At 34.4% G+C, this 13,736-nt stretch overlaps 1 protein-coding gene across 3 annotated transcripts in view; it reads right to left on the bottom strand.

Moving 5' to 3' along the window:
- LOC114339590 (uncharacterized) overlaps positions 1-13,736 on the bottom strand; it is a 243,711-nt gene that overhangs the window by 81,988 nt on the left and 147,987 nt on the right. For all 3 annotated transcript variants that reach the window (XM_050645838.1, XM_050645839.1, XM_050645840.1), the window contains exon 6: positions 8,437-8,774. In XM_050645838.1, the coding sequence (XP_050501795.1) occupies positions 8,437-8,774 (338 nt within the window). The remainder of the gene's footprint in view (positions 1-8,436; positions 8,775-13,736) is intronic.

The raw sequence follows: 13,736 nt of genomic DNA on the forward strand, positions 1-13,736 counted from the left end.
ATAAAAATGTTTTCACTCTGTAACAAGAGCATTATCAGTGTTACAAGAACGTGCCGAGCCACCCAAAAATACTAAGGTTAAAACCTTTTAAAAATAGACTAACTGTCTTATAAATGTGTATACATAATTAAATCCAAAGGATAGATATAATTTCTATGGATATGGCCTTAGGGCAATATATATGACTCCCACACGTGGTACTTGGGTGGCTAGGTAATATTTAATTAGATCATTACTAGAGGTGAAAGACAACTCTTTCACCTTTCACCAGTTGTCTTTCACCTCTTTCAACGTAATGACCTAATTGTTGTTATGTTGTTCATATTTATGTTGTTAATGACCTAAATGTTGTTAATATTAATGTTGTGTTTAATAAGTTAATCCCTCTGTAATTCTCCGGGTCTGATTTGTCTCCTTTTTTGAAGAGAGGTATTAGGATGCTTGATCTCCATTCTTGTGGTATTCTGTTTTGTTCTATTATTTTTTGTATTAGTTTTAATAGTTGTTTAGTTAGATCTTGTACTCCGTACTTTAGGAGTTCGTTCGATATTCTGTTCTCTCCTTGAGATTTTCTATTTTTAAAATTTTCTTATTGTTTTCTTTACCTCTCACTCCTCGATGTTTATTTCTTCGTTTGTCGTAACTTCAGGTGTTGGTGGTTCATTATCGTCGCCTTTAGCAAATAGAGATCGGAAGTAGTCTGCCCATGTTTCCTTCTGAATGTGTTACGCTTTTATTAATTCGTTCATCTCCTTTCTTTGCCCTCTGATCATTCTCCATACTTCTTTTTGTGTTCCGTAGAAGTCGTGTTCCATCTGTTTTGAGAAACTCTGCCAGTGCTCCCTTTTTATTTGCCTCACTAAAGTATTCGTTTCGTTTCTGATTCGTTTGTAGTGGTTGTTGTACAATAAATATATTATGCACGTCTCACTAAAATAATTAGTTACGCCCCTGTATTACCGATTTCTTAAAACTCAAGTAATATTTTTATAGGCGATTTTTCTGGGAATTTCCGGTTATTGTTGAGACTTGCATTTCAACCCCTCGCCGCAGCAGATCGTCAATAGCTTCCAAGCGAAAATCATCTCTCATCATCGTTCTCCCGCTATTCGTTGAAAAGGCCGCATCTTTTTTGCTATTCGTTTTATACCGCTTAGATTATTCAATTTGCTCAGTATTACCAATGATAATTTATTTAGCATATTAGTGAGGGCCTTACAACTATTATGGTTCTGCAATGGATTATGGTATTCAATCAGAGCTCTGATGGCGACTTCAACAAGGAATAAAACTGTAAGTGTTGAACTCTACATATATTGTGAAAATGACTTATTAACCGTGATACTGTATGCATTTTGAACCACATACCTCTCATAACAAATATTTCTTGGTACCATTTATGCAGATAATACTTTAAATCACATTTGAAAAATCGTTACCTACTCTTAACCAGCTTACCTATGGAAATATACTCTGTAACCGTAAAATAATTACAGGTTACCATTGTTGAGGATACTTTACGTATTGCCTTAACATAGTCTGGTCCTTCGAGCCGGATTTTAATAATTGATTGATTCCTTAAATTAGAACTTCAATAAAATACAGTCATGTCAAATAATTTTAAGGCCCTATTGAACTTGAATAGGCCCCCTTCAGATCTCTTGCATTTACTTCTCATACATATCGCTACTCAGAAGCTCGACGCACCTACCATTAGGGCTCTTGAGTTCCAATTTGGTGAAAACTTCTTAATTGTGAGTGATTTGCGTTTCCAGAAATAGGAGGCGCATCCAGAATTTGAGAGATGAGAGTTTTGATAAGCGACTTAGAGTTGGCGTACCTTTGTGTTAGTTAGGTTATCCCGGGCTATTTTGTAATTGTCACCTGTGAGTGGGATATGCTCGAGAATCGTCAAAGGCTCGGAAGTTAGAAAACTTTTGAGGTAAATGAGTTTTTCCAGATCACTTAATGTAGTATCAGATCCTATTATTGTATCAAAGGTCTCAATGAATGAATTGTATTCAGTAACTAAGCCACTAAATGGTTTCAACTGAATGCGAGGGAGGTTTACTGTTCGTTGCCTAGCCATAGACTGTGAGGTTAGAGAAGAATTAGTGTCAAATTGGAGGGAGGACGTAGCATTCACATTAGAACTTTCAATGACCTCTAATCTTTCTTCCAATAGAGAAATTGTATCCAAATATTTATCAAAAATCACAGAGGAATCAGTAGAGGGGGCAGGTTCTTCGGGGATCGTCTCCAGCACATTTTGAGCATCGTGGAAAAGTCCGTAAGAATGTTTGAGTTGTGAAATTATTTCACGAATTTTATATTTGTTTAGAGAATTAAGAGTTGTGGGAACCGAATCAGCCAACTTGGTTATATCAAGTTTTGCGGTGAGCCTCTGTCGGTTATATTTTGATCGGTCAGCCATGTTGCGAGAATATGAGATTAGATAGATTATTTGCAAATTTCTAAACCTATAAATCGATGCGAAAATGAGAGAATATGTACAATATATTATATATTACACGTTTAATAGTGTGAGATTGGGTTAATAGTATCACCCAGTGTGAGTGCAGATTAGTATATGTAATGCAAAACTATAAAATTTCAAAATATATGCAATTTTCCAAAATGGGTATTTTTCAGCAAGTGTGAGACACCCTTAACAAGTATTTAAATTAATTAAATTGAAAGGAAAAACAATTATTTATTTTCTATAGTTTTCGAGATGTGTAAAATGAGCTTAAGCGAAGCTAAATGTAGCAAAAACTTAAATTTATGCAAGCAAACAAAATTATTTTTAATAATTTTTGCAACCTGTGAACCAGGCTTAATCGGATTCAAAATTATAAATTTAATTTAAATCAAAAGGTTGAACAAACAATGTTAAAATTATAACACCCGTACTATCAGCCAAGAAATGAGTACACTTTTTGTATACTATAAACAGAAAAATATATTTACGAAAATAGAATAAAGTAATGTGCCATGCAAATATTTTTTCATACAAACAAAACGACTCCTTTATTTGAACAAAGCAAGTAGTTTCTGAAATTGCACGTGTAGACCGGGCTTAACAACCTACCGGCTATTGTTGAGACGCGTGCTGGATCAAATACTAAGAATTTGAGTGGGGAAAGAGAGGAATATTTTATTTTTGTGCCGGCGTGGCTTGGAAATTTCCTTATGCAGCAGAAAGACACTATAAATGAAAAACCGTTATTATCAGAATAGAGATTATCAAAATATGCAAATACGAAGGACCTTGAGGATTTAATTAATAAATAATTAAGTAGTACGAAATATAAACTGAATAAATATCAATCGGTGGTTAAGAACTCGACCACGACAGATAGTTTATTGAAGTTCTAATTCTAAGGAATCAATCAATTATTAAGATCCGGCTCGAAGGAACAGACTATGTTAAGGCAATACGTAAAGTATCCTCAACAATGGTAACCTGTAATTATTGTACGGTTACAGAGTATATTTCCATAAGTAAGCTTGTTAAGAGTAGGTAACGATTTTTCAAATGTGATTTAAAGTATTATCTGCATAAATGGCACCAAGAAATATTTGTTATGAGAGGTATATGGTTCAAAATGCATACAGTATCACGGTTAATAAGTCATTTTCACAATATATGTAGAGTTCAACACTTACAGTTTTATTCCGTGTTGAAGTCGCCATCAGAGCTCTGATTGAATACCATAATCCATTGCAGAACCATAATAGTTGTAAGGCACTCACTAATATGCTAAATAAATTATCATTGGTAATAGTGAGCAAATTGAATAATCTAAGCGGTATAAAACGAATAGCAAAAAAGATGCGGCCTTTTCAACGAATAGCGGGAGAACGATGATGAGAGATGATTTTCGCTTGGAAGCTATTGACGATCTGCTGCGGCGAGGGGTTGAAATGCAAGTCTCAACAATAACCGGAAATTCCCAGAAAAATCGCCTATAAAAATATTACTTGAGTTTTAAGAAATCGGTAATACAGGGGCGTAACTAATTATTTTAGTGAGACGTGCATAATATATTTATTGTACAACAACCACTACAAACGAATCAGAAACGAAACGAATACTTTAGTGAGGCAAATAAAAAGGGAGCACTGGCAGAGTTTCTCAAAACAGATGGAACACGACTTCTACGGAACACAAAAAGAAGTATGGAGAATGATCAGAGGGCAAAGAAAGGAGATGAACGAATTAATAAAAGCGTAACACATTCAGAAGGAAACATGGGCAGACTACTTCCGATCTCTATTTGCTAAAGGCGACGATAATGAACCACCAACACCTGAAGTTACGACAAACGAAGAAATAAACATCGAGGAGTGAGAGGTAAAGAAAACAATAAGAAAATTTTAAAAATAGAAAATCTCAAGGAGAGAACAGAATATCGAACGAACTCCTAAAGTACGGAGGACAAGATCTAACTGAACAACTATTAAAACTAATACAAAAAATAATAGAACAAAACAGAATACCACAAGAATGGAGATCAAGCATCCTAATACCTCTCTTCAAAAAAGGAGACAAATCAGACCCGAAGAATTACAGAGGGATTAACTTATTAAGCACAACATTAATATTAACAACAAAATTGATAACAAACAAATTGAATGAAATTATAACATTAGCAGAAGAACAACAAGGTTTTAGGTCGGGAAGGTCATGCACTGACGCTATACGTACTATTCTCTCCTACATTGCTACTTTGTATGACCCGCTAGGATGGTTATCCCCTGTCCTTGTGAACGCTAAGCTCTTGATACAAGAAATATGGTCCCAGAAATTGGACTGGGATCAACCCATTGACTCACCCATCATTATGGAAAATTGGCAAAACCTCTTATCGACATTCAAAACTATAGAAGAGGTCAAGGTACCTCGATGCTTACTCTTAAAAAAGAAAGTTGTTGATGTTCAATTAATTATTTTGACCGACGCATCGGAAAAAATATACAGCACTTGTGTGTATCTCAAAGCGACATACTCAGACTTCTCTGTATCGTCGCGGCTTATTGCTTCTAAAAACAAAATTTCTCCACTAAAAAATAAACTCACTATCCCCAAATTGGAACTTTGTGGAATAGTGTTGGGAGTCACTCTGGCTCATAGACTTTTTCACATCTTCAAGAAAAATTTAAGTATATCCTCATCTCATCTCTTTGCTGACTCTACAATTGCCTTGTCTTGGATACTTTCTAAAAAACACATTTGGAACATTTTTGTACAAAACAGAATTCAAAAGGTCAATTCCTTGTTGAAAACATTTCCTTGTGATTTCTATTTCGTCAGAAGTCACGAAAACATCGCTGACCCCGCTTCCAGAGGAATAAATGTCTTTGATAATCCCCAGACCACCGAAGACTGGTTATGCGGACCTAGCTTTATTAGAGACAATCCCATCGATTTTTCTCTTCATCAAATTCCTCATTTTCAGGATGATTTTCCTGAATTAAGGAAGTCAATTGTCTCAAACATAGCAACAAATCACGAACTCAACGACACCTTTGAAAATCTATTCGCTAAATCTTCTTCTTTTCGTAAAATTCAAAGAATTGTCGCTTATCTTTTTAGATTCATCAGTAATATTAAAAAGAAAATAAATAACTCCCCACGAGATACGGATATATTGACGCCACCCGAAATGGAGATCGCTGATCACGCGATCATCAGGTATATCCAAAGTATCTACTTTAAAAAAAGAGATTCTTGAATTGAAAAATGCTAAACTCGTGACCAATAAAGCCATTCGTAAACTCAACCTCTTCCTACAACATAATGATGGGCTGATTCGTGTGGGAGGCCGTCTCCGACACGCCCCATATCGTATAATCAAAAACACCCCATTCTACTTCCTTCTAAATGTCGAGTTGTAGAACTAATGTTGACTCAAGCTCATCATAAGTTATTACATTCACGCGCGCAAACAGTACTTTCGTATGTCAAAATGAAGTACTGGCCAATTGACGGATTAAGACAGATTAACCGCTTAATTCGTAAGTGTGTAAACTGTTTCCGATTCATGACACCCAATTCTGTTCAACAGATGGCAGATATGCATCCCGATCGTGTACTCCCCACTAGACCCTTTCAAGTCGTCTCAGTGGACTATGGGGGTTCTTCTTAATTAAGTCCTCACATTTGAGGAAGGCACCGCGTTACAAAGCATACGTAGCCTATTTCATTTGCATGAGCACTAAATGTGTTCATATCGAACTCGTCACAGGATTAAGCGCAGAAGCCTATATTCTTACTCTGAAAAGGTTTATTGCCAGAAGATCCACGCCCAGTGTTATTTGGAGCGACAATGCCACAAATTTCCATGGGGCAAAAAATGAAATGCGCGAATTACATGATTTTTTTTATATCAAAATAACTCGGAACAGATTAAGGAATTCTGTACTCAAAACTCCATAACTTTCAAGATGGGTATTCCCCGCAACCCTCATCAATAAAGAGTGTGAAGTATCACCTCTATCGAATTATAGGAAATTCCCACTTCACATTTGAAGTATTAAACACAGTATTATGCCAAATCGAGGCTATTCTAAATTCGAGACCCATCACTAGGATGTCGTCTGACGCCAATGACTTCGCTTTCCTATCTCCAGCTCACTTCTTAGTTCAAAGAACTTTAACCGCGCCCCCTGAACCAAGTGTTTCAGAGATACCTGAAAATAGGTTGAATATTTTCCAGCATATTAGTAAAATTCAACAGCAATTTTGGAAATTGTGGAAAAAAGACTATCTTTGCCTCCTGCAGCAAAGAAATAAATGGACCGACCCTACTGACCCTGTCAAGATCGGGGATTTGGTTCTGTTGAAGGAGGATGTACTCCTCCACTCTTATGGCCATCTGCCAGGGTAATAGATGTATTGCCTGGTAAGGATGGTCTAGTTCGTACTGTCAAGATTCACACTACTCACGGTGATTTTCTTCGTGGTATTACGAAAATCGCTGTGATTCCCCTTGAAGATTAAAATGTATCTCTAGGGGGAAAACTTGTATCGTTTTCCCCTCTCTTCGAGGTGATATAGGCCATTTTTCTCGCCTGTTGCCCTCGGCAATATGTACAATAAATATATTATACACGTCTCACTAAAATAATTAGTTACGCCCCTGTATTACTGATTTCTTAAAACTCAAGTAATATTTTTGTAGACGATTTTTCTGGGAATTTCCGGTTATTGTTGAGACTTGCATTTCAACCCCTCGCCACAGCAGATCGTCAATAGCTTCCAAACGAAAATCATCTCTCATCATCGTGCTCCCGCTATTCGTTGAAAAGGCCGCATACCGGTCTTTTTTGCTAATCGTTTTATACCGCTTGGATTATTCAATTTGCTCAGTATTACCAATGATAATTTATTAAGCATATTAGTGAGTGCCTTACAACTATTATGGTTCTGCAATGGATTATGGTATTCAATCAGAGCTCTGATGGCGACTTCAACAAGGAATAAAACTGTAAGTGTTGAACTCTACATATATTGTGAAAATGACTTATTAACCGTGATACTGTATGCATTTTGAACCATATACCTCTCATAACAAATATTTCTTTGTGCCATTTATGCAGATAATACTTTAAATCACATTTGAAAAATCGTTACCTACTCTTAACCAGCTTACCTATGGAAATATACTCTGTAACCGTACAATAATTACAGGTTACCATTGTTGAGGATACTTTACGTATTGCCTTAACAGTATGCCTGTTGTGTTTGTTTTGTTCTGTATTTTAAAAAGGCTTTCTTCTTATCTTCACATTTTATCTTAACTTCCTCTCTAAACTACGGGGTTTTCTTCTTTAATATGTGAGTATTCGTTACTTTTCTCTCTCCAAGTGATTCTGTTGCAGCGTCGATTATGTTATCTTTGAGTTTTTGACAGCTTTCATCGACGTTATCGTTTTCTAATATTCCATTCTCAGCAATCTTCTCTGATATTTTTTTCCTGTATAAGTATTCCGTGGATTCCGTTAAAAATAGAAAAATAATTAGACACATATAATAAGAGGGTGAAAGAAAATGATGTATGGCGCAGAACATATAATTTTGAACTATACCCAGCATACAACGAAACCTACGTCATAACATTCATAAAGATCGGACGTCTGGGCTGGATGGGCCATGTTCAACGGATGTTGCAGACTGAAACACCAAAACATATAACGAGGCAGACACCAGTAGGGAGAAGGTCAAAGGGAAGACCCAAACTTAGATACCTACATGGAACAAGTGGAACAAGATCTGAAAACACTTGAGATTACCCACTGGAAGAACAAAGCAAGGAACAGAACATAATGGTGGAAAATCCTAGAAAAAGCCAGGACCCAAAAAGGGTTGTCGAGCTACTGATGATGATGATATAGCCAATCACTTTAAATTTTTAAATAAAATTTACTTACCAGCTAATAATGCAATGCAATTGGGAAAACTGTTTTGATCTATCTTGTGGTAAGGTATAAACTCTGTAAAATTATTTGCCAATAGAAACTTCTTTGTTAATGGCATTTGTCTCTCAAAATTCAGTCGAGAAACAGCATCTATAAGCATAAACAGAACACTGAGTGGTCTTTTCTTTGCTTCTTTATTAAATTTTTTAAGTTTTTCTTCCACAGCTTTAGTTATAACTATTGGGGAATGAGCATTTTTAAATTTTTTATTATTGGGTAATTTGCATTGTACCGCAACGATGTTTCCTTCTAGAGCCACTGTTGAGTTGAATGGGTGACATTTTGAGTACCTAAAATTATTAAAACTTTGAATATAATTAAAATAAGAATTGCATGTGATGGCGTAAAAGGGCAAATTAAAAATTATACACTCTATCAAAAAGAAAGTACATTACATTATTAGTCCATTCACTGACGGTAAAATATTGCAAAACCTCCGAATTTTAAAGACCGCTTTGTCCTGGGTTCTGAGGATCATCCCTTGTCGGTTGTGAAAAAAATAAACGTTTAAAATAAGTGCGGAAGTGGATAAAATGAATAATTCTAAACAATTTCTGTTTTATAGTTTTTTCAATAAATCAATATTTTTTGTTGTATTTGCGATTTAATATGTTTTTTTATTTCAACAAAAAAATGTTTTTATACCGTTTTTTATGTGATTAAGAAAAGATTTATTTTTGTTCTCTTTTTTAAGTTTTTAGCATCCAAAGTAAGCAAGTTATGCTCAAAATAAAGTTGTTCTCTTTATTTCTAGAAAAAAATCGTTAAGATCACCTTTTAATTAGCATTACAAATGAAATTATTCGCTATAGCTTCACAAGTCACTTTACCTGTGTATTGATTACATGGTCTGTAAGTTTCATCGGTTAAAAGTGCTTATTTTTGAAAAGGCTGTATTTGAAAGGGCTTGTATGCTAATTTTAAACAGCCATATGTTAACGTCTTGTTGGCTTACAGAAAAATAAAAAATCTGAGATATCCAGGAAAGCAAAACCTATATTATTTTACTAGTTTTATCTCTTTTTATTGCACAACGTATTTATATTTATTATTATATTTAGTTATTTTGCTGATTATTAACGCGCTCGTCATTGTAGATTGTACCCATATAAATAATAAAAACAATTAAATTTTTAGTAATTTTTATTCCAAGATCAAATTATTGGTCAACAATAATTTCTACTGTGATTTTAGACATCGCATACACACTTGTCACTAAAGAATTATCGAAGATTGGTTTAAAATCCACAAGTTATTTTTTTGCAATAATTATTGCAGTTTTTTACAATAATTAAATATTAAAATTTGAAATTATGCAGATATCTGTCGCTTTGAATCACTAAGCATTTATGTCAGTCTTTATTAGAATAGTTTAAAGTAAAACATGACAATCTAATTGAAAAAATAATGTCATACTTTCGAAAATAAACGAAAAATTCTACAAAAATGAAAAAACTTTCTAAATAAATATATTTACAAAAAAAGTTCAAATAAGCCTTCACAAGCAGCAGAACAATAACCCAACCTCCTGTTAAAGTTACGTCTAACATTAGATAATGTTTCCGGACTAATAAACCAATAAACCAATAAAAGGCCAATAAACCAAAGAAGTAGAAAAATACATACATAACCTAATAAAGCTAGGTTAGTAAGAAAGTCGTATTATGTGCAATTATGACTGAAGTCAACTAGCTAACATCTAAAGGTGAAACCATCCACAGTGGTAACGTAACTTATAGATTTATACTGGTATTTTCCCACCTCTATTATTTTTATCTCTTTTTATTACACAACGTATTATGTTTTCCATGTTTTACGTTATTTTATTAGGTATTCAGTTCAGTTGGTTCAGTTACTAACACGTTGATGGACAGTGCCTCAAATGTATAAGCAAGTGTTGTGACACTATATTATTTTGCAAAATATAAAATTGAAATTGCCGAAATTCTTTTAATGCTTAGTTGTAGGGTTGTAGTTTATGGACAAAAAGGATATTAAACAATATTACCATGGCGACCATGGACGTCGTGTCACATTTCATATGTATCTAGATGTAATGTGACATTTTTTGACACCGATTTTAGTCACAACTCGTTATTCTAAAAATATCGTCTATAGACGTTCTGTCACACTACATCAATGGAAAGTGGATGTCAATATACGTTCTATCCTTCAACAGGCTTCATGATCATCACCATTATCATCATCATCATCATCATCATCCAGTCTTCTGCATCCAAACATAGGCTTCCACTAATTTCTTCCCATTCTGTCGGTTTGGAGTTCCTGCAACCAATTCCCAGCAACCCTTTTGACGTCGTCTGTCCATTGTGTAGTTGGTTTACCTCTACTTCTTCTGTCGGCTCGTGGTCTCCACACTGTAATTTTTTGGGTCCACCTTCCGTCCTTCATTCTGGCTAAACGGCCCGCCCAATTCCACTTCAGCCGTGCTATTCGTCGTATGACATCTGTGATGCCTGTCCTTATGATTTCCTCGTTTCTTACCCTGTTTCTGAGAGTCAGTCTGAAACAGTCCCGAAATTACCGTCTAAATATATGAAATTCCGACCCAGTTTACAGCTGTAACCCTTTCGTTGCACCCTGTATGTCATGATCGTTGAGACCGTGTTATTGCGTTCAATTGGATTGATTTTATGTTTTCAAGAATTAGGCGTAGATGAATGCCTTGAGTGTTTACAATACTGAGAATAACGGTTCTGTCTTTATGCAAAGCAAGATGCATATTGTAACGGAATATTTTTTCAATAGATCTCACGAAAAGTGAAGATTTGAATCGTTTTCCGTAGATAGTCAAATATTACGAATTTTGTTTATCTATCTGTTCTTCGAAATTTAAGTGCCTGGAATAGGCCACCAGCGTTGATGTAGCTTGAATAGTAAAAGGTTTTTATGACACTTACAGTCCTGAGTTATTTTCGTCGGTATCCAAATATCTAGAGAAAGAACCCCTGCAGAGTTGTAGACTAGAGTCTTAAGGTTTATGGCGTTCTGAGACATGATTCTGGTTACCTATTTACTTTGCGATAGGAAGTGTCATATAAATAAGGGTAAGAGGTAGGTATTGCTAAATCTCTCAATTATTGAGTTCTAAAAACTAACGGGATAGTATGAGTCAGGCGTTCCGTGAGAACTTAGGAATCTTGTTATTGCAAAGATAGCGAGCTCGTAACTGGTCGAGAGAAAAATTGATTCATTTTGTAGGATGTCCTGAGTAAGTTTTCTTGCCACCTGATTGGTAAAGAAATGTTTGGTATGTCCGCTATTGGTCAAGGTAGGAGGTAACTTCTTTTTTTTTTTTTGGAGAAGGAACCCAAGTTTAGAAGGATCAAGGTAGAGCTTAAGGAGGTCAGTTCCACCAGGGCCATCATCAAGTTAAGTTGTGTTGAATCCGTCACCAAGTAGAGTTCCATGAGGGCCATCATTATGTGCAGTTGAGTTCCATTGAGTGTTTCGGAATGTAGTTTTCCAGTTTCCCAGCCGGCTAGGTTGATTCCAGCCCGGCGAATGTGATGGTGTATCGTGAACTCCGGCGATTTTCTCGCTGTTTCTAAGCGAATCGTCGTTATAATTTCATACCATTTTTGGTATCAACTAATTTCTTTTAAGCAGTCAGAACCAGAAGTAGGAGAGAAGAGTTTCAATTTTCGCATTAGTATGTTTAACAGTGCAGTTAAAACATGGAGTATGCTCACATACTTTATTTTGGTCAAAGTTAATGAACTTTTGATAATTTTTGTTCGAGTGAAAGTATATTTTTGTTCCAGTTTAATGAACTTTCAATAATCATGTTCGAGTCTAACTAAATGATTTATGTTCGAGTCTAACTAAATAATTTATGTTCGAGTAGAAAGCTGAATTTTTCTATAATAACGTTTGTTTATAAACAATGTACTGTTTGCTGTAGCTATTAAGGCTATGGGTACATAATTCGCAAATATTTTACGTGTACCCCTACTTTTTCTGTCTTTACACGGCAAATTACGTATAGTAAAATTCACACTGGTATGGATATGTAAACATTACTAGAATGTCATTCTACTTGAAAATGTCATCATTAATTTAAAGAGATGGGTTTTGAATGTTCTTGGATAACTGTTATTTTTATAATTGCAAATTATTAATTCAGTTAATAAATGTGATAATTTTTTCACTAACTATGTATTCAGTGATTGTAATAATTTATTTGTAAAACAAAGGCTAATACTTAATCGAAAAATGAGGAACAGTGTTAAAGTAATTTTTTAATAATATATTGTTATGGTAGGCTTACAATTTAATCAATAACTCAACATATTCCCGATGTAATGTCAAATATTTAAAATTGTCACTGATTGTCAGTGTCTGACTGACAATATATGCTGACAATATTATATTCGGCTGAGTGCGTTGTAAGACAAAGATAGATTTGGAAAATATTACCACGGCATTGTGTTCATTTTTTTCGAATCCTGAAAAAACCAATAAATATTTTTGAAAAATTTAAACGCAGAATGAAAGAATAAATTATTACCGAGGGCCGAAAGTCCTTTAGAATAAATAAAAAGTTTATTTTGAATGATATATTTGAAACTAAAAATCACACTAAATTTTCTCCTAGTTTTTCACCCCTGTAACTTATTAAAATAAACATTATAGAAGTTCTCAGGGACTTTCGGCCCTCGCTAATAACGTAATCTTTCACTCTGCATTTAAATTTTTTAAAAATACTTATTAGTTTTCTCAGGATCCGAAAAAAATGAATCCCCATTTGAATAGCATTGCAGCCGAAAATACGTACCGATCCTCTTAACTGTGAAGTGTTTTTCGCGTAGTGAAATAGCGTTTTGGACTTGCGGACCAACCGGCAGCCAGAGGAAAACAGGACATTCAATGTAAAGGTATCGTTTTTATGTTTGTGTAGAACTTTCCGTTTCATTTTCTTTTATTTTGATAATCTAGATCTCTAATTGTAATACAGAGATCAGAGATTCATTTTGTTTTGCTTTTTAATAAATAATGTTTGATTTTCAACATATAAATTTATTATTTCTTTCCTTCTCTCTTGAATCGTAAGAACAATAAAAAATTGACTGATTATATAATTTTGAGTATAAAGTAAAGGAGGTAAGTTACATTATATATGTTGTATATTATGTATATTTTTTTATTTGACTATGTTTCTTTGTTTGATTTTGATTTATCTTTCTTTGTTTTATTTCTATTTTTTTTTGTAAAAAGTTTGGTTTCCCTTA

This window comes from Diabrotica virgifera, chromosome 3 (assembly GCF_917563875.1).
Source record: "Diabrotica virgifera virgifera chromosome 3, PGI_DIABVI_V3a".
Taxonomy (NCBI): Eukaryota; Metazoa; Arthropoda; class Insecta; order Coleoptera; family Chrysomelidae; genus Diabrotica; species Diabrotica virgifera.